Source organism: Anas platyrhynchos, chromosome 7 (genome assembly GCF_047663525.1).
Source record: "Anas platyrhynchos isolate ZD024472 breed Pekin duck chromosome 7, IASCAAS_PekinDuck_T2T, whole genome shotgun sequence".
In the NCBI taxonomy this organism is placed as follows: Eukaryota; Metazoa; Chordata; class Aves; order Anseriformes; family Anatidae; genus Anas; species Anas platyrhynchos.
Window position 1 is genome coordinate 28,354,897 of NC_092593.1, and position 18,479 is coordinate 28,373,375.

An 18,479-nucleotide genomic window follows, 5' to 3' on the forward strand; every position below is an offset into this window, starting at 1 on the left:
TTCTGTGAGTGATCTGTGGCTTTAATTTATTCCCCCTACCAGATATTAAATCTAAAGGATTTGCCTAGCTTTACTTACTGTACTGCAACCGTCAGGGCAATAGAGTACACTTCCAGTTTCTTCATTCTGAAATATTCTCGGCTTTTATTGTACCAAGTCTGAGGTCATCCTGCATCCTGAATAGTGTGGATTTCCAATTGCTGGGGCAAGGCAGCTGACAGAGCAGGAAACTAGAAGAGGAAAATGCAAAGTGTTTTTGTTTGTTTGTTTGTTTTAAAAGCAAAGGAAATAAACCAACTTCAATAACCAAACAACAAAAAACCTACCCCAAAACAATTAAGGCTATTTTTGTATTTTCTCACCACTGTAACATTACAAGTATAATCACAGTCACTGTAGCACTAATGTACACACTTGGCAAGCAAAAATGCCAGAAATAAAAACAAACTGCCATTTTGCAGTTACCTTGACAAGCTAAGTTTTAAGGAATAATAGTACTAGGAAACATTTGTCACCTCTATAAGCAAGCTCTTATTTTAGGTGAGAACAGGATTTTAAAAGTGACCGGAGGAAAAGACAGCAGTGTATATTATTTTAATAACAACATGTACTGAAATACAAAATGATAGAACTCTGCTTTTACAGCACTGGCATAACAGAATTGTAAATAAAACACAGTGTGTTTAGTTCTTTCTGAACAACAACACTGGTCACAAAACAAAATCTAAAGACTGTAGCAAAAAATTGCAATAGAATTTGTCACAACAACAAACTCTGGCTTAGAAACATCTTATTTAACATATCTGGCCATGTAAATATTTAAAGTATGTTAACCAGCTAAATATAAACATTAATTCAACAATAAGAGTTACGTCTTAGTATAACCAGCATCAAATAAATCCCAAAGTGCGAGAAGTTAAAAAAAAAAAAAAAAAGTTGCAGTTTCATTAACTGTAAACTAGTTAGATGTAATTCAGCTCTATTATCCACTAACATGATTTCTGACTGGATATGCTACAATACTTTAAATGCTTTAAATGTGCAAGCTTTCATAAATTCCCTTTTTCCTTTCATTAAATTGCTAAAACACAGTTATGAATAAGCTGCAGAAACCAAAACCAGATGCTTTAAGATCCCTGAAGTGCAAAATACATGTATTGACATGATAGCAGGGAAAAAATAGATCACTTTAAAAAATCATTAACTCTGTACAGAAAATTAGGAACACGCATTTAAAATTAACTCAGTGCTTCCTTTTTTCTGCTATAATACATTCCTGGGTAACAGTAAGCAACAAATAAAGGCTTACAATAGCCTCACAGTACTGTTTCTAGAATGACATAAAGCTTATAAAAAGTCAGTACAACATGCTAGCTCAGATATTCAGTAGTCACTGGAATCCCACCTAACACAATGGAGTGTGTTTTAAAATTCTGCTTTGACAGCAACCCTTTCACCACAACTTACATCCTTCCCACAGTGTGGCAACCAGCTCGCTGAACCAACTACAATTTATGAATTCAGGAGAAAACAGGGCTTACCATGTTTGTTACAGTGTTTTCCATGCCCAGTAATTTAGTCTAAAATAAAAAAAAATATGGATTTTTTTAAACCTGTCCTCTTTAGTTTTGATGAGTTAAGCTGCTTTGGTAATGTCACAATAAAACACACAGTGCAGCACTATCTGGATACTATGTACAAGCCTTGTAATTAACAGAAAATGAAAAAGGCTCAAAGTTGCTATTTTTTGGCTATGTACAACACTTGTAAAAACAAATCACACTTTACAGAAAAAAATTCTTGTGTGTTTCCTAAACCCTCTGTTGGTACCCATCTGTTTTCTGTGGGTGTGCCACCTCCCTTTCCTTTTCAAATAAAAGGTATCTTCATTTATGAAACTACAACTTAATGTATTTCTCACATACACAGACATATCCATTTATCACTCTGTAAAAGGGGGTGTTTCAGTTGCTCAGAAACCTTTGGAAGTCATTATTAGATAGTGCTGCTTGTGTAAAAACATTCATGAGGGCACGTGAACAGGGTGAGCCCTTCCATAACACAGAGTTCTGCGTATGACACTGGCTACAGGCAGCCTCTGCAAGTTTCTACCTGTCTGCTATGCCCCAAAAAAGTGTTTGCGCTGAAGCTCCAAGTCAGAGGAACAAGTCCATTTGGAAATGCTCTCTGGGAGCACTGCTGCAGCACGTCATCTTCACTCAATAAAAATTAAACCAGACAGTACCTCCCCCCAGTCACACTGGGGAGGACAAGGAACAGCTCATTTTAGTACCTCTTACAGCCTTTCCTCCTGCTGCCGCCTTCCGTCAGCCTGGTGAGGTTGCTCACGGTCGTCATCTTGGTGCTGCAGTTCTTGAGTCTTTTCTCCAGCCAGTGCTTTTGTCACTGCACCAGGTCTAACACTGGACCTCTCTGCTTCCTGCTGGTGCTTTTTACAGTGCTTTTCAAAAGTGGAGATTTTGGCATAGGTCCGGTTGCACACCAAGCAGTGGTACAGCCGCTCACTGCTGTGTGTTCTCACGTGAAGCTGGGGGTAGGAGGACCTGGAGAAGGCTCGACTGCAGACTGAGCAGCGGTGAGGCTCACGCTCCTCGTGGGTCCTCAGGTGCTGCTTGAGGGACGAGCCCTGCTTGAAGGCCTTCCCGCAGGCAGCGCACTTGAAGCTCCTCTCACCAGACTCGAGGAGCTGGTGCGAGATGAGGTGCATGGAGGAGCGGAAGCTCTTCCCGCACCTGCTACAGGCGTAGGGCCTCGCCCCCGTGTGCAGGCGGCCATGGAGCACCAGCCCCGCCTTCTGTGTGAAGGCCTTGTGGCACTGCGGGCACCCGAAGGGCCTCTCTCCCGTGTGCAGGCGGCGGTGTGCCTGCAGGTGCGAGGCCTGCAGGAAGCGCCTCTCGCCCGTGTGGCAGCGCAGGTGGAGGACGAGGTGCGAGGAGGAGATGAAGACCCAGCGGCAGACGGGGCAGCGGAACGGCTTCACCCCACTGCTCCCCGCTGTGCCCGCGGCGCTGCCTGGCGAGGCCGCTGGGCTGCGCCAACGCCTTCCCGCACCTCCGCCACCACAGCCCCGCGGCGCCCGGCGGCCATTTTGGGGAGGAGCCGCGGCGGCCGCGGCGGGAGGAGCCGCGAAATGGCGGCCGGGCACGGGGCGGGGCTAAAGCGGCACAGGCCGAGCGCCGGCAGGCAGCGAGTCAGGCGTTCAGCAGCTGTTCGCAAATGTTTAATGCTTTTTTTTTGTTTGAAGTCTTACTTTACAAGGCAACTTGTCTCACTGTCAACCAATATCTCCATACAAAAATCTTACAATGTTTTATTTGCTAAAAAACTACAACATTCAAATTGGGGCTAGGTAGTTTTTTTCTTTTTTTTTTTTTTTGCCAGCTGTTGCGTTATGAGGAGTGTCCCACAGTCCACTGCTAAAGGCTGCTGTACTTAGACAATAAGTTACACACGTGCTGTACATAATTACAGTCATAGGAGGGTATGCAGCTGTATAATACACCACAATCAAACACCATGAGGGCAAAGAACTAATATATACGAAAGCACTTTATAGAAGATTTTATAGCTCATTCGACCAAGAGTCATTTGATATCCTCTTACCAGGATATTGATATCCATCTTTCTTAGGCACTGATCCAGGCAAAATTGCCTTGCAGAAAAACCTGGCTCTTTTGCCAAACCCAAGCATTACTAAAAAAAAAATAAAAAAAATTAATGTAGCTCAAACTCCTTATTAACTCTATAAAAATAATTATTTGCTAGTCTCTTACTTACCTTCAAACACATGAAGTATTTGAATAACTTCACGTTCTCTTTCTGAATTAGGTTCACTGCAGTATTAGATCAGGCAGAAATTTCAAAACTGTATTTAGTCAGTGTGACTCAACCACCAGGCTATTTCAGCTTGAACAAAAGGTCTGTCTAAACTGAACTAAAAAATGAAGGCTTGTACCATAGCAGATCCACCTAACACTGAATATCTTTTCCACGGTGGAAGAAATTACTACATAAGTTTTATCACAGGATATTCATGGAAAACATACTGTAAGATCATGCTTTGTAAACATTTCTACAAACAATTCAGAGACTATTGGCTTTGGAATGAGTTCTTAAGTACTTGGTGTTATGCAGGGCAGTAATAAACAACTAATGCTATGAAAGCAAGCAACTTTTAACATAAAGTTACAACAGCAAGAGCAGTGAAGGCTCCTGCATCAAGTAGTTAAAACTGAATATTAATTTAATATTTTATTATAAAGTTCATAGCATTACAGAGTTTAGCATGGCACAATATGTAACCTTGTTACAGATGCAGTATTTGCTTTTGCTTGGTACAAAAAAGCTGAACAGCAGCATAACTCTTGTTAGATTGAATCTAGAATTTGAATGAACTTGTTTCTTCTGAATAGGAATGAATCAGTGATTTAAAATAAAAAGGCTGCATTTTTAAACCTGAAATATGTGCAGAATTCCTATCAGTACAGTAGGAGAATATGCTAGAGATGTGTGCAATCTTGGAAGTTATGTCCCAACCCAGATACTACCAATACATTGCAAACAATCTAATTGAGGGTTAAGTCCAAATGTTTCTTCACAACTTTCAGAATTATTTCCAAGAGTCTTCCTCACAGCTGGTGTACTCTCCCCACCCCGCCTTATGTCCCTTTATGCAGTGCATCAAGTACTGACATTCATAATTATTGTAAAAAAAAAACAACAAAAAAACAACAAAACAAAGCACATTGGTCCATGATAGTTCTCATAAGTTTCCTTCAGGAATTCCAGTCAATTCTCCATTCTAAGACAGCAATAACTGTTATAATGGATTTATGAAATTAAATGCAATCTGAAAGGTGAAGGTCTGTGAAGATTAGTATCTCCATTTTCCTAAGTTTTTCAACAGTTTTAAAAACATAACAAATGAATTCAGATGCTATTCAGAAAGTCCCTAGATTTTGGTGCTTTAGCCTTGTGATTTTCTGGTTTCACATGTTGTAGGCAACATAAATAGGATCCAGCTGGTCAGCTAAAAATCCATCTCTCAAGTGCATTCGTTGTTTTTCACCACGGGAATTGATAGGAATAACACCTGGGTCCACAATGACTACAACACCTACTATGAGGTAATGTTCTTCCAGAACCACATTTGTTACCAGTGCAACCAGGTCCAATGCTTCTTGTTCTGAGCCTTCTAATTCCACAACCACCACAAGCAAGTTGGTCCATGTAAATACAGCACTGTCGGCAGGATGTAAATATTAATGGTGAGAAAAAGAAAACAAACCACAGTCGAAGGAAGCTACCAAAGACAGACTTACTGCAAATAATTTGTGTAAGGACTTGAACAATGTAAGTAATGTGAAAAAGCAGTATAATAATATGAATATGTATAAATCAAGAGATATCAAAGCTGTAAGTTCTTGGGATATTCTCTGCCAACCATTTCTCAAATTGTCTCTGTAAAAACTCTAAGTGGGTCTTTTTCTCCTATATGCATGCAATCACGTATTTAGAAGTCCTTTACACTTATGTATTAACGTAAGTACCATTGAGATTTCAATCAGTGTGTGCATGCTTGCTATTAATGTACTTTTATAAATTTCCAGAGATTCAGAGAATCATAGAATCATTAAGTTTGTAAAAGACTTCCAAGATCACCTGGTCCAACCATCACTCTACCAGCAATGTCACCCACTAAACCATGTCCCTAAGAACCACGTCCAACCTTTCCTTAAACATCCCCAGGGTTGGTGACTCCACCACTTCCCTGGGTAATCCGTTCCAATGCCTGACTGCTCTTTCTGAGAAGAAATGTCTCCTCATTTCCAACCTAAACCTCCCCTGGTGCAACTTGAGGCCTTTCCCTCTAGCCCTATCGCTAGTTATCAGTGAAAAGAGGCTGACCCCCAGCTGGGCCTTCCAGGTCCACTCAGTATCTATCCCTGTCACTGAAGGGATAGACAAAAACACCACCTGTGCACCTGCTCCATCCACTAACCGCCACAGTCTCCTGAAGCCCCTTTTGACGGCCTTCAGGCTTCTCTCTGCAATTTCATCACTACCAGCCTGAATTATCACTAAGGGCTAATAATCAGAGGGGTGATCAAGGTCAGGAAGTTTCCTGGTAATGTCCCTGACCCAGGCCCCAGGTAGGCAGCAGACTTTCCAACAGGGAGGGTCCGGCCAACATATGGGGCCATCTGCTCCCCTCAGAAGGGAGTTGCCTGCAACCATTACCCTTCTTTTCTTCTTGGTGGAGGAAGTATTGAGACATGGAATCAGCTTCCTTGCCCTAGACAACCTCCCGTATGACTTTCCCCTGCATCTTCACCACCATGAAGACAAAGACACACAATAATTACAACAAGCAAGCACTACCACTTCATGACTGAAGAGGACCTACAGCCGAAGGGCATGTATCATCTTATTAGTACAAAATGAGAATAATATATGTTAGAAGATACCATTCTATGATTCGAGAAATCCTAGAGATGTACAACATCCAAGGGCATACATTCTTACCACTATGAAAATCAGCAATACAACTTCGAAGTGTTCTGCCACCCTGTTCATATTGTGCCCTCTCTTTGTCTTTGACTGAAGATCAAACTCTGATGAAGATGTGGAGTTCTTTATTGTTATTTTTTGTTTGTTTGTTTGAGTGGTAAAAAAGGGTGTTATATTTCAGTTGGTTATTCTCACTGCAGTATTTTCTAAGCAAGGATTTAGTAAGCTCAACTCTATAGTTTGGTATAGACTCAACTAACTCAATCTAGCTTGCTGTCCTGCAAAATTTGATTCTGTCTATTTTGGAAGATATAAAAGGATACAGAAAAATAACTGAACCATAACTCTTACCATTCTGCAATGCTCTTATGTGCTCTTATTACAGATGTCTCTATATCAATGGGGTGGTATCTCATTCCTCTGAGCTCCAGTGTTTCATCCAAAGAGCCTACGACATACAGGGCATCGTGCCTCTCTGCGACAGAACACAGACATTCCAAACATCAACAGATCTGAAGAACAGACATCCTCATTTGTACGTGCTTATTCCTGATGTTACAAGACATTGCTGGTTCTTCTGAGGAGAAAGTCCGTAATACACATCATGCTTTACCATTTTTAAAGATGAAGAATTGTGAGGTCATTTAGCACTTATGTATATTGACTCAAAGCAAAAGAAACCAGACTAAAAATAATTTTTGTTATCCAGTTCTGTCACTTCTCTTATATAACATGATCTCAGTTCATAAAACTAATCAAAATCCATCTTTTCATCCCACTATTCTTACCAAAGAACTTCTCTCCTATCAAGAGGAGGAGAGATTTCCCTTTTATTTTATTTTTTAAAGAATTTATACCCACTTGTTCTCATGACAGCAACATTTTTCTCAACTTAAGTTCCCCACAGTTAATGAAGAGAACAAACCTATTGCCTTAGCTTTCCTAGGTTAAACACACAAAGCTCTTCTAGACCTTACAGAACACGCTCTCCAAACTGACATGCTCATCCTGTAACTCTGTCGAAAGGAATTGTTCTTTTTTTTCTGTGCCTATTTTAGAATTCTGCTCAGTCATGTAACTTGAGACTAAAAACTACTGGGAAGCAGCACTATCTTTCATTCACATTTGCTAATAATGTGGTAATTTATGACAGCTGTTCTCTCAAATGCTAACAAACTTAAGGACAACTGACATTGTTCCACAGCAGGAATATCTTTATATGTGATTTTTTAGAAAGCTACAAGACACAAAAAAGTGCTGTAGTAATCTAGTGCCTTGCCATCTGCAACTTCTCGTTGCGAACATCTGCTTGCAATTCCCCTTTCTTTCCACTATCAGCTTTCTCCAGAAGAGGGAGCCACTCCACATTTCCAGAAGTGGAAAAAAAAAAGTTCTATCTTGTATCATGGGCGATTACAGGATCTATAAAAGGTATCTGTGAACGCCCTATTTATCCAGTGACAGCAATGAGGGGGACACAGATACTATCAATGGAGATATCACTGTTCATTTAAGTTCAATCACAAGCAATGGCAGGTACATTGCTAACAAGTTTTTCTTCCATCTGTGTACATTTCTCAAGTTCAGACACTGGTTTAAGTTAGAAAAAAAAGAGAAAGAAAAAAAGGAGATGAACACTATTTATATATTGGAAAAAAATAAGGATAAGTTACTCCTCTAGACATTTCACTTCTGAAAGGCTGGGAAATTGCTGATATTTGTGCATGTCCTAGAACTGCTGAATGACTTACCGTTATTAGTATTATCTAGATCAGCACGGAAATACTGTATTCTCTCTGTACAAAAGAGGTTTATGCAAGAAGTAAGTAGAAAGTCTCTAGTGCTCTTAACAAGCATACTCATATTATTTTGTTTAAATGGATATAAAGGAAGAGGATCCTACTTTCTAAATGAAAAGCGCATTACGAATTTCTCCTTTTGCATGATTACCCAGTATCATTATAATCAATGAACGTATATAGAGTAAAGATTCCTTTTATATTCAGCTCTCTTATGGCAGCCAGGATAATCTTGCAGGACAGCTTACTCTTTGCTAGCTCAGCTACCCCAGTGAGTTTCAGCACATGCTTCTCTAAGTGTATCTGTTTCCTCTCACCTCCACTAGCATCAGTAAGTTCAGTTCTGCGCAGAAAGCCAAGGTATCCAGTCCGAGCCCATATGGTCTGAGTGTCTCCAAAACTCAATCGAGCAGTAAAGTGATCAGCGTGCAGTGCTTCTTCTCCATACACTGTGTAGTAACCAGTAGCATTATGCGGACTACTCACCCATATCTAGGGGATTAAAAAAAAAAAAAAAAAGAAAAAGAAAAAAAGAAGAGAACTATTCCAATATAAATAAAGGTGATTTTGCCAGATCCGGGCAGCATAATTTATTGATATAAATTACAGGAGTTGTTTTATTAAAATAATTAATTTCTGGCTCAGAGTAAATGACCAGGAAAAAGGATTAAAAAACATTTTACATACATGTAATTGGGGACAGTCAAGAGAAAAAATGAACTAGGCATTTGACATACTGGAAAGGGACACCCACCAACCAGTTATCTTCTACTAGAAGGGTATCTTAATAAGCACAAATCCAAATGTATATAAAGCACAGATTAAACCAAGCAGCAAATTACCTCATTACTACTTTCCACTGATGGAATATATGATACACAGTACCTACTCACTGCCTCATGTACCTATCAATCAGACACAGACTAGTTAACTGATACCACCTGGTCCTGGCATTCAATAGTTTGGCACAGGAGGGAGAAAACCATGTAAACATTCACATAAGTATCTGAACCATTCCAGCTCTCTGCTGAATTCGTTTCCTTGCCACATTAATTTGATCATGGCTGTCTAAGTATGACATGCATTTATCTAATATGATTTATCTATATATTATATCACTGCTGATAAACAAAATACGAAATATCGGAAGCTTTACCTCTCCTAAATGTGAGTCTCCCAGAGGTCCCTTGGTTTCTGTGTGTGCTATGATGACCTTTACTCCTGGAAGAATCTTCAACAGAAAACAAATGTTTAAAACTGAAGTTAACAGAAGTTGAATTCATCAAAAGAAAGGTACGTTAATAATGCAAAGCCACAGAAGTCAATCCATGCAAATCTTCCCTTTCTACTCTTTACTCCATGGGTATCAATCAGTTCTTCCTTCTAAGTTGATTAATCATTTAAATTCTAAGCAGCTATTTTGCAGCTTGTATTTAGCTACAGAACTGATCTTTCACACCTGAAAAATGCCTTGTGTGAAGGCCTGCGATTTTTTCAGTTACAGCAACATATACTACCTATTTCTACATTTTACAATCTTTGCTTCACTTTTATCAGCTGTTCATGTCATGCTCTCTCTAGTGCCTCTCCTAGATATACTGTGATTAGCGAAGCACATTCAGCCTGACATTGCTCAGACTCTGTACTGAGAGAAACAGTTCACCATCCAGATAGGGATAGTGAGGAAAAAAGATTGCTCTCAGTCTCTCACCTTCCCAGACTCCATAAGTGGCAGACTGTGGGGAGAACCTCTCTCTACCAAACGTACCCTGAGAAAATAAAAGAAAAATGCATTTGTACAGAGATCCATGAACTTAAATAGAAGTTAAATAAACTTAAATAGACGTGTTTCATGATATCAGTGCAGCTAAGGATAGGATAACACTGGATATCATGAAGCACGTCTATTTAAGTTTATTTAACTTCTGACACTCAATTATTCACAAGATAGTTAAGAGTTTCTAGCTGTCTTCAAGACTTTAGTATTAGCATTCCCATATATCTGTTTCCTTTAAGAATCAGAAACTCATCTCTCCAGAGAGATGAATAACTCATTCCAGAAGAGCTCTAAGGTTGCAGTTTCACCAGCATTTTTTACTTTCATCATCTTTATTGAACTCTCCTGGACCTCTGCTTGCCACACTGAACCACAGCAGCCCCAGTAGGAATTACAAAAAGTAAGGAGCAAGAAGCCTAAAAAAAAGGATTACACTGTCCATTAGTGGCATAACTTATGAAGTTATCACAGTAGCAGAAGGAGCAAAAATTGAATGCAATAGGAGTGGTGTACAAGAGAAATGGCTCCTATACACTATGCATTATTTTACTAACCCAACACACATAGGCTAGAACTGATTAGCACCGTGGGAGCTTTGAGGCTATGGCTGAACTTAACAATGTATCTCAGGCAAATCGTAGTGCTATATTTAATAAAGAAAAAATGAGCAATTTACATGGATCTGGTCAAATGCCAGATGAAGATCGTGCACATGATGCTTGTTTTCTAATAACCAAGATTCAACCTTCCAAAAATTACAGAACAGTAGTCAAAAAAAACCTGCCAGTTAAGCCCCTGATTGAAATAATAAACCCCTGATTCAAAATAATCAATTAAGAAGAATTTTTTATATCAATACCAAGTATTGATATTAAGTTTCTTAAAGTAAGTACAGAAACAAATACATAGATGTATGAACACTACTAAAATTAGTCTGAACTTGGTAATGCCAGCAATTTTATCAGCTAAGTTAACCAAGAGACAAGATAATGCAAAAATTATGACTACAGAATTAAGACTGATAGAATGTATCCTCAACAAGATTCCAGATGATGTTTACATGTTCTGTCTGAAGAAAAAAAAGTCTAAGTACAGCTAACTGTAATTTTTCCACTATTTCAAGGATTGTTATAGAGAAGATGAAGCCCAATTGCTCTGAGTTGTACATCATAAGGAGAAGAAGTCAGGCACATAAGCTGCAAGAAGGGAGACAACAGTAAGAAATTTATTGTCCTACAGCTGGATGTCAGCCTCAGGACACGTACCCAAAGGAAAATCCCCACTTTTGGAGATTTTCCAAACAAAACTGGTCCTGGCCCTCAGTAATGCATTGAAGCCTTGGAAGTTGGCCCTGCATTGAGCATGAGGGATGTCCTGAGATCCTGCCCACACAAATCTTTCTGCAATTCTGTGACTAACCAGCCAACTGGGAAATCACCTTTTGCTGGTGGTACAGTTGACTACGAAACAGCTAATGAGTCTGGATTATAGAATATGGATGAACAGACAGCAACTTAGGTGAGGGTGTAAAAAGGAAGAGCAGAAGAAATGATGGAGGAGGAGATAAAACTTTCTCCTCTGCAGTCATTTAATGGTTAATGTTTTACCATAACATAATCTGTACCTGTCATGTCGAAGTGCTCTCATATCTACATAGACCGTTGTTGGATCTGGTCCTGCTGTTCCCTATGAATACAAAGGACGAAACAAAATCAACAGAAGCCAGAAAATCCTATTTTCATGGCTATATAAACTCAAAAATTCCTCTCCCTCTTTTACTGACACTTATAAAGTACTGTCCTTATCTACCAAAAAAATAGTCAAAGTAGTCACCCTCTAGAGTGACTGCCATAAAGCATTGATGTTTTATGCAATTATATAACAATTTCATAAATGTTTGCATTTTACAATAGAAATTAGTAAAGTTATTAGTAGAAATTAGTAAATCAATGCACAAGTGAAGTATGTATATATACAGTTAAACCTTTAAGTTTACAAAGTTTTACAAAATTACACCTCCTTTAAAAACACTACATAGCAAGTGTAAAGTATATAAGCATAAACCTACACAGGCATAACCCCTTTCCTAAAGCTCAGCTGTTCTACTTCATAAAAGTTCTACTAACTTTGAAGAAAAAAACATTCGACTAAAACATACCTCTAACCATCCGCTATCTTTTCAATGCTCCTGCAAGTAATGGCCTAGACAGAGGCAGACATCTTGCAGTCAGAAGATAAACCTTCTGACCAACTCTGGAGGAAGGTCAGACTCCTAAAATAAATTAATTTCCCAACATGGCAACAGGGGACTTTTTTCTTTTTTCCAGCAGAGTTTAATCTCAAGGCAACTAGAAATGACTGTGAAATGCATATTTAAGCTAAAAAATGTAGGCAGAGTCAGTGATTATTCTCTCCCATGCAGGGAAACATAGCATAGCTGCTCATTTTAGAAGTTTTGAAAAATTAGGCTGCTTTGTTATCCGCTCCAGAGCAGGGAGCTGGAGAACAGTAACAATGTCTTTATAATGGCATTGCTTTCTAAATCTGTAGCACTGCTAAGGCTCAGGGAAACCAATGGTCATACCAGATTGGCATTATGGTGTTTACTTTTTAGGAAGATACCACTCATTAACATAATTCCTTGCTATAGCCCCATACTGCATGTTTGAGAAAGAGGTTTTGTACTTCAGCTACAAGTGTTTTTTTTTTTTTTTTTGGGGGGGGGGGGAAGGACGGACGGACACAAAATACTTCTTTAGAAAAAAAATCACTTGACCTCTTTCAAGTGAAAACTCCCTCAACTAGGATACATTCCTTATAGAGTTTTACCACTGAACCAGACTGACTTTAGGACATTACAAGCACACACATGCATCACTATACCTGCTCAGCCAGCTTGCCCAGCCTGTTTGGCTGACAGTGGGACCACAAACAGAAGTAACAGAAGCCATCAAAGTGTGTGAAACAGAGAAAAAGGGGAAGAAGAAAATACAAACAAAGAGGCACTGGAGACATAAGATACACACAATAAGACAGAAAACAAAACTCATACTGTTTCAGAGTGAAAAGAAAATTCCCATTTCAGATTACTTAAGAGCCTGTTTTTTTTTAAAGTGGTTCACTGGGAAACATGCAAGTCCCAGTAAATAAACAAGAGGCTTAAGGCAGATCATACATAATGTCTGCTGTCCTATCATAAATCCCTCCTCCATCTGCAAGTATCTAAATGCTACTTGTAACTTCAGAAGTAACTTTTACTTCTCAGTAGACCAGTCCAGTAAGGTGGTAAGCTGTCACTGATTTATTTGCATGCTAAATTGTATCAAATGCTCAGTTTGGCTACAAATCTATTCATTTAAATTCAACAACATAAAATGTCAGATACAGTTATGCTTTAGAAGAATGTGGGAAAGGGTAAAAGTAAGCTAAAAATAGAATGAAAACAAAGATAAAGAGGTATAAAATGAGGAGAAAGCTTAAATGCCCAGAAGTCCTACATTACTCACAATTATCCTGGAATACTTCCCTGGAAAAAATGTTGATTTGGTGTTTTTTGTTTGTTTCTGTTGCTGTTGGTTTTTTGCTTGCTTTATGCTAGTTTAAGACAAACAGAGTATTCTACCATAAAAAGAGACTGAAGATTTCTCATATTGCTGCCTGTGAATTATCAGAAGTTCTTGATATCATCAAGATAGACTAGCACAGTGTTATTCTAAGTATGGTCTTCTAGATTATTAAGGCTGCTCTTAGATTAATGTCATAGGTATGTGCCTCCAAGTTAGACTGCACAGGAAGCTCTTACCTAGCCCCAAACTGCTACAGTCTACTTAGTTTGAACAGTTTGAACAACAGATAGCCAACATATATTTTTTTAAATCCTTTTTCAGACAGGCCATTCAGAAAGTTATTCTTTGACCCTTGGCATCTAAAATGTTATATTCAAGGAACTTTCAGTCTTTCTTCACAATCTTCTTCATTTCATCTGTATCTACATTTTTTTCTATTTTTCTACTGATTCATAAAATCACTCTGGCCATATTTCTTTATAACTGGTTATCTAGAGGGTGTTAATATTTTCTCCTTTAATATGTGCAAAAAAATAAAGAAACTAAATGAGCAGTTATGAATGACAACATATTTAAGAAGCTGTTGGTTAAACTACACATATGAGATTAGCGTCAACTGAATACTAAGCTATCAAAGACACGTCTGGACAACTGCATGTCATTGTCTCCAGTCTGTGACATGGGGGTGTGTAATACACATGCCTATTCTCCCTCTCAAAGCTTCCCATTTTATACCTTAAATTGAAAGTAAGTCCAACTCTTATATGAAATGACACAAACGTATTTGCATGTTGATAGTGCTCATTTGAAATCTTTCAAAGTGAAAAGAAAACTGTCAACCTTGATAGTTTTCTTGGGTCTTTGAGATAAGAGTTTTTATTTGAGGAACTCTTATCTTCATTTAATTCTACATATACATCAGCTATTTTTCAACAGGCAAAATCTGAATCACATGAAAGCTGAAATTGCATTGCTCAAAATATTTACCATATTTATGAACAGGAAGATATGTATTTAATTTAGTACTGTTCCTGCACAGCAGGAAGGAAAGAAGTTTTGTAATGCTGATCCTCCAAATCAGACAGGCAAATCAACACTATAATTCACAGCTTCTAAGCTTATTCAACTTGGTGAAGAAACAGCAAGCAATGGAGCTCTAGATTATGTAGCTTATTAGAAAAAAATAACACAGAGCTGAATATGACTTCCTATAAAGTTCCCAGAGATACTGTGTGTAAGAGTAAGGAATAAGCAGTTTAATCTCACCTGTAAGCAAATTGCTACGTTGACCCTGCACCCAAATGTAGTGCTCACTGCACGAGCAGAGAGGCCCAGGTCTTTGAATAACTTAGAGAAAGACTGTGTTAATGTAATCCTTGGTCTCTCCTCTGCAACCACCATGCATGTTCGCACACAAGACAAGTTAACTCCTTTCATCTGAGGGGTTAAATAAAGAAAACAATACATTTTAAGTCTGAAATCAGCATTTCTACAAATAAACCATTTTAATTTGTGGAACTGGCTGTCTTTAAAAACTGACATGAATTCGTTAAACAATATGAACACAGACTGCATTCAGTTTGGCTCCAGCCAAGCAGGACAGCCCTCTAAAACTGTGCCAAGCAGTTTTGTGTCACAGTCTGATGTGCAAGACAGAAACCGCTCACATCACGTAGCTGTGACAGACACTCATCATTTTGAGCTGAAAAAACACAAAACATTATTGTGTCTCAGGGAGGGGCAGGCATCCACATGAAGCTCACAAGATACCTGCTTGCTCCAAATGCTACACAGTTCAGATAAAGGCAGAGCACTCAAGATGTTATGAATACTCATCAGCATAAATATGAAACCAAAACAACTGGCTGTGGGCCAAGATTCCCTTCAGGGAGGCCCAGGAGAATAGAGGACCAGAAGTTTTTGTTAGTTTGTTTGTTTTGTTTTGTTTTTTTTTCTATACTGAGAATAAGCACAATGTAGTTGCCTTCTTGCAAGCAACAAGCTGCCAAACATTTCCAGCAGAGGCCCTGAGCAGCTTAGTTACTAAAGCCATGGAAACTCTCTTGCCACTGAGACAGAAGTGCTTTCTCAAATCAATTAAACTTCAGTTAAGAGATTTTCCTCAAAATAAATGGGTGTAAAGTGTGTAATTACAACTGTTAGAAAGATTACATCAGTTTTAGAATTCAATATTGTTTGTCTGAAAAGACCCAAAAGCAGGTGAGACATGGCAAGTGTGGGGTTGAGCAGTCAGTGGGTGAAGGTTTTTGTTTTTTTTCATGTGTGTTTTGTTTTGTCTGTTTGGCTGGGTTTTTATTTTTATTTTTGCCTTCCTAAGTATTTTGTCCAAAACTTCAGAAATACCCAGCAGCACGGAGGAGGCACAAATAAACAGTTGAGAACATAAGATGTCTCCCCCCTCAGAAATGCAAGAGATGCAACTTTCAGCAATCTCAACATTTCCTGCAAAACAAGTGATAATTAAAAGCTCTCAAAGAAACACTTAGAAGACCATGTTCTACAGGACAAAATGAAGTGTTTTTAGGAAAATACATGTATTTGTATGTCAGCGTGCTGAAGAGACAAGTCCACTTACCCGCAGCATGTCGGTCTGTGTTCCAAGCCCTTTGGTGCACATCTCCATCACCGAGTACGAGCAGAAAGTGACACGCACTTTGTATTGACTTACAGCAGACAACCAGAGAGATACATTGCTCTCTAGTTCCAGAGGAGGGACAAGAATAGACTGATGACCTGAATATACACTAAGGAAAACAAGAAAACAAGCATGAAAACTTCAAGCCATCATAAAAAGCGAGAAGTTACTCAAAGAAGAAGGGAACCAAACAACTACAGGAAAAGTGAGAGCTTGATATCTATATGAACTTCAGCTCAGCTCTTTAGAAAGCAAGCATCTCACTGGATTTTCGACTGATTAGTTGGCAAGGCACTATGGGTTAAAGTTAAGCCACAAACTTCAAGGTGAATTTATCTGTCCTGCAGTAAGTTGCACTGAACTACAGGCAAATAAATTCTCAGTGCCTTGAAATTTAGGCAACTTTTCATTTTCACATATGTAAACTACAGTAAGAGAGAGGGTAAGAATACATGTGCCATCCCACAAACCTCTGCCTTCTTTGCAAAGCCTGCTTCCCATGGCAGGCTGTGGTTGCAGCTCTGTCTCTTAGACCTGTTATCTCTGCCTGCTAGGCACAGCATGCAGTCAACACAGCTTGCACGAGAGGCATTGCCTGCCTAGCCTTGACCTAAGAATCAACATCGCCCTGGCAGCTTTCACTGCGGATTCAGAGCTATGAGGAAGCATTCATGCTCTTTGGCTCCCACCTCACTCACACTCATGGCCCCTCCTCACTCTTCTCTCACCCTCTCCACAAGCACCCAATATCCAGCACAGACTGTGTGCCTTGCAGCAAACGCCACTCATGTCTGCATCCAGGAAAAGCACCTGTCTAAATCTGCGTGGTGAATGAGAAGAGAGATTTGGTAGGAATGATATTTCTGCAGGGAGGTGACAGTTAGAATAGAAAACATGAATGTTGTTCAGGGGAGAAGTTCAAAACCATCAGAGTTTCAAAGAAAGGAATTTCAAAGAGTTTCAAAGTTTTCAGAAGTTCAAAATCATCAGAGAAGATATCCATGAAAACACTTCAGTTCCTTTTTTCCCTCCCTTGGATTTGGTGTCTAATTAATTTCAATTGCAAAACCAAAGTTACTTAAGTAACTGACTGACTTAAATAACTCTTTTACTGCATGTTGGTATGAATGCTGTATGTTTTTATGAAATGCCTACAAAAAGTTAATCTGGGGTTACACTTATAGTCTTGTCCACTACAACTAGCTGGGATTCTACAGAAGTGAGGAGAAAGATAGGGACATGTGAGAAAACCTATGATTCAGTAACATACCTGCACAAGCACCATAGTGCAAATCCCAAACCACAATAAGGGTCAAGGCAGATGGCAATCTGACGCGAAGGGTATAGCTCACACTGTAGCTTTATAGAACGACATAAGGCACTTGTAGCTGCATGTGACATCTGTAAGAAGAAAGCAGGCTGTCTTCAAGGATTTTTTTAAAAAGAGGTATCACATTTAATACCAACAGAAATGCTTGTTGTAGAAGATACAGCAATTGGTAGTGATTCTTTTTACATGCCTGTGAAACAGGAAAGGGATATAAGCCGAAATTTTTAGCTACTTATCAGGCTATCTGTAAGTGATACCTGTGATGTCAAATAATGTCAAGGAATGTCTAATATTGCTGTGATAAATTGCAATTGAAAACATTTGTGAACTTCATCACAAACACCCTCCCTTTAGTCCCCTCAGTGATTCCTCACATACAACCAGGTAGGAATGAATGCTTCCGAAAAGTGCATCAAGAAACTTTAATGTCATGCACATTTTAGAACAAGCCTTCTGAACACTAAGATGACCCACTGGCAGAAGGAATGAATGTGAAATATGCCAATATATAAGAAAATTAAATTTAACAGTCTCTCTTCAAGTACTCTACCTTTACTCCTGCTAATATGCCAGTAGTAGACACGCTGAAGTCCAAATATGCCAGCATATCTGGAGATGTAGGTCGGAAAATATTAGCCAGCTTCTTTTTCGGCATATCATCTAGAGAGACCACAGGATTAAAATGTATCTTCACAGAATTAACACTGGATGCTTTCTATAGGTTCTGGATGGCTATGTCAATGCAATGCAAGAGACATCCATTTAATTAGGCAGCTATGGTATAACTACAACAACAATAATCAGTCTCCAACCTATATAC

At 39.0% G+C, this 18,479-nt stretch overlaps 1 protein-coding gene and 1 long non-coding RNA gene across 18 annotated transcripts in view; one reads left to right on the forward strand and one right to left on the reverse strand.

The window, feature by feature from the left end:
* Positions 1 to 18,479, reverse strand: part of DIP2A (disco interacting protein 2 homolog A) — a 115,657-nt gene that overhangs the window by 12,278 nt on the left and 84,900 nt on the right. For 12 of the 17 annotated variants that reach the window (XM_072041101.1, XM_038181992.2, XM_072041096.1 and 9 more), the window contains 12 exons: positions 18,210 to 18,319; positions 17,600 to 17,730; positions 16,270 to 16,438; positions 14,940 to 15,110; positions 12,991 to 13,020; positions 11,732 to 11,793; positions 10,042 to 10,099; positions 9,487 to 9,561; positions 8,648 to 8,822; positions 6,883 to 7,006; positions 2,294 to 5,262; positions 79 to 230 (listed from right to left, as the gene is read on the reverse strand). In XM_072041101.1, coding sequence (XP_071897202.1) covers positions 5,010 to 5,262; positions 6,883 to 7,006; positions 8,648 to 8,822; positions 9,487 to 9,561; positions 10,042 to 10,099; positions 11,732 to 11,793; positions 12,991 to 13,020; positions 14,940 to 15,110; positions 16,270 to 16,438; positions 17,600 to 17,730; positions 18,210 to 18,319 — 1,358 coding nt within the window. In that variant the 3' untranslated portion in view covers positions 79 to 230; positions 2,294 to 5,009. Of the gene's footprint in view, positions 1 to 78; positions 231 to 1,541; positions 1,581 to 2,293; positions 5,263 to 6,882; positions 7,007 to 8,647; positions 8,823 to 9,486; positions 9,562 to 10,041; positions 10,100 to 11,731; positions 11,794 to 12,990; positions 13,021 to 14,939; positions 15,111 to 16,269; positions 16,439 to 17,599; positions 17,731 to 18,209; positions 18,320 to 18,479 lie in introns of all 17 variants that reach the window. The other 5 variants (XM_072041092.1, XM_072041088.1, XM_072041087.1 and 2 more) reach the window with 5 other exon arrangements.
* On the forward strand, positions 5,233 to 7,226 carry LOC119717455 (uncharacterized). The gene is made up of 2 exons (XR_011810717.1): positions 5,233 to 5,373; positions 6,917 to 7,226. It is a non-coding gene; the product is annotated as an uncharacterized lncRNA (long non-coding RNA).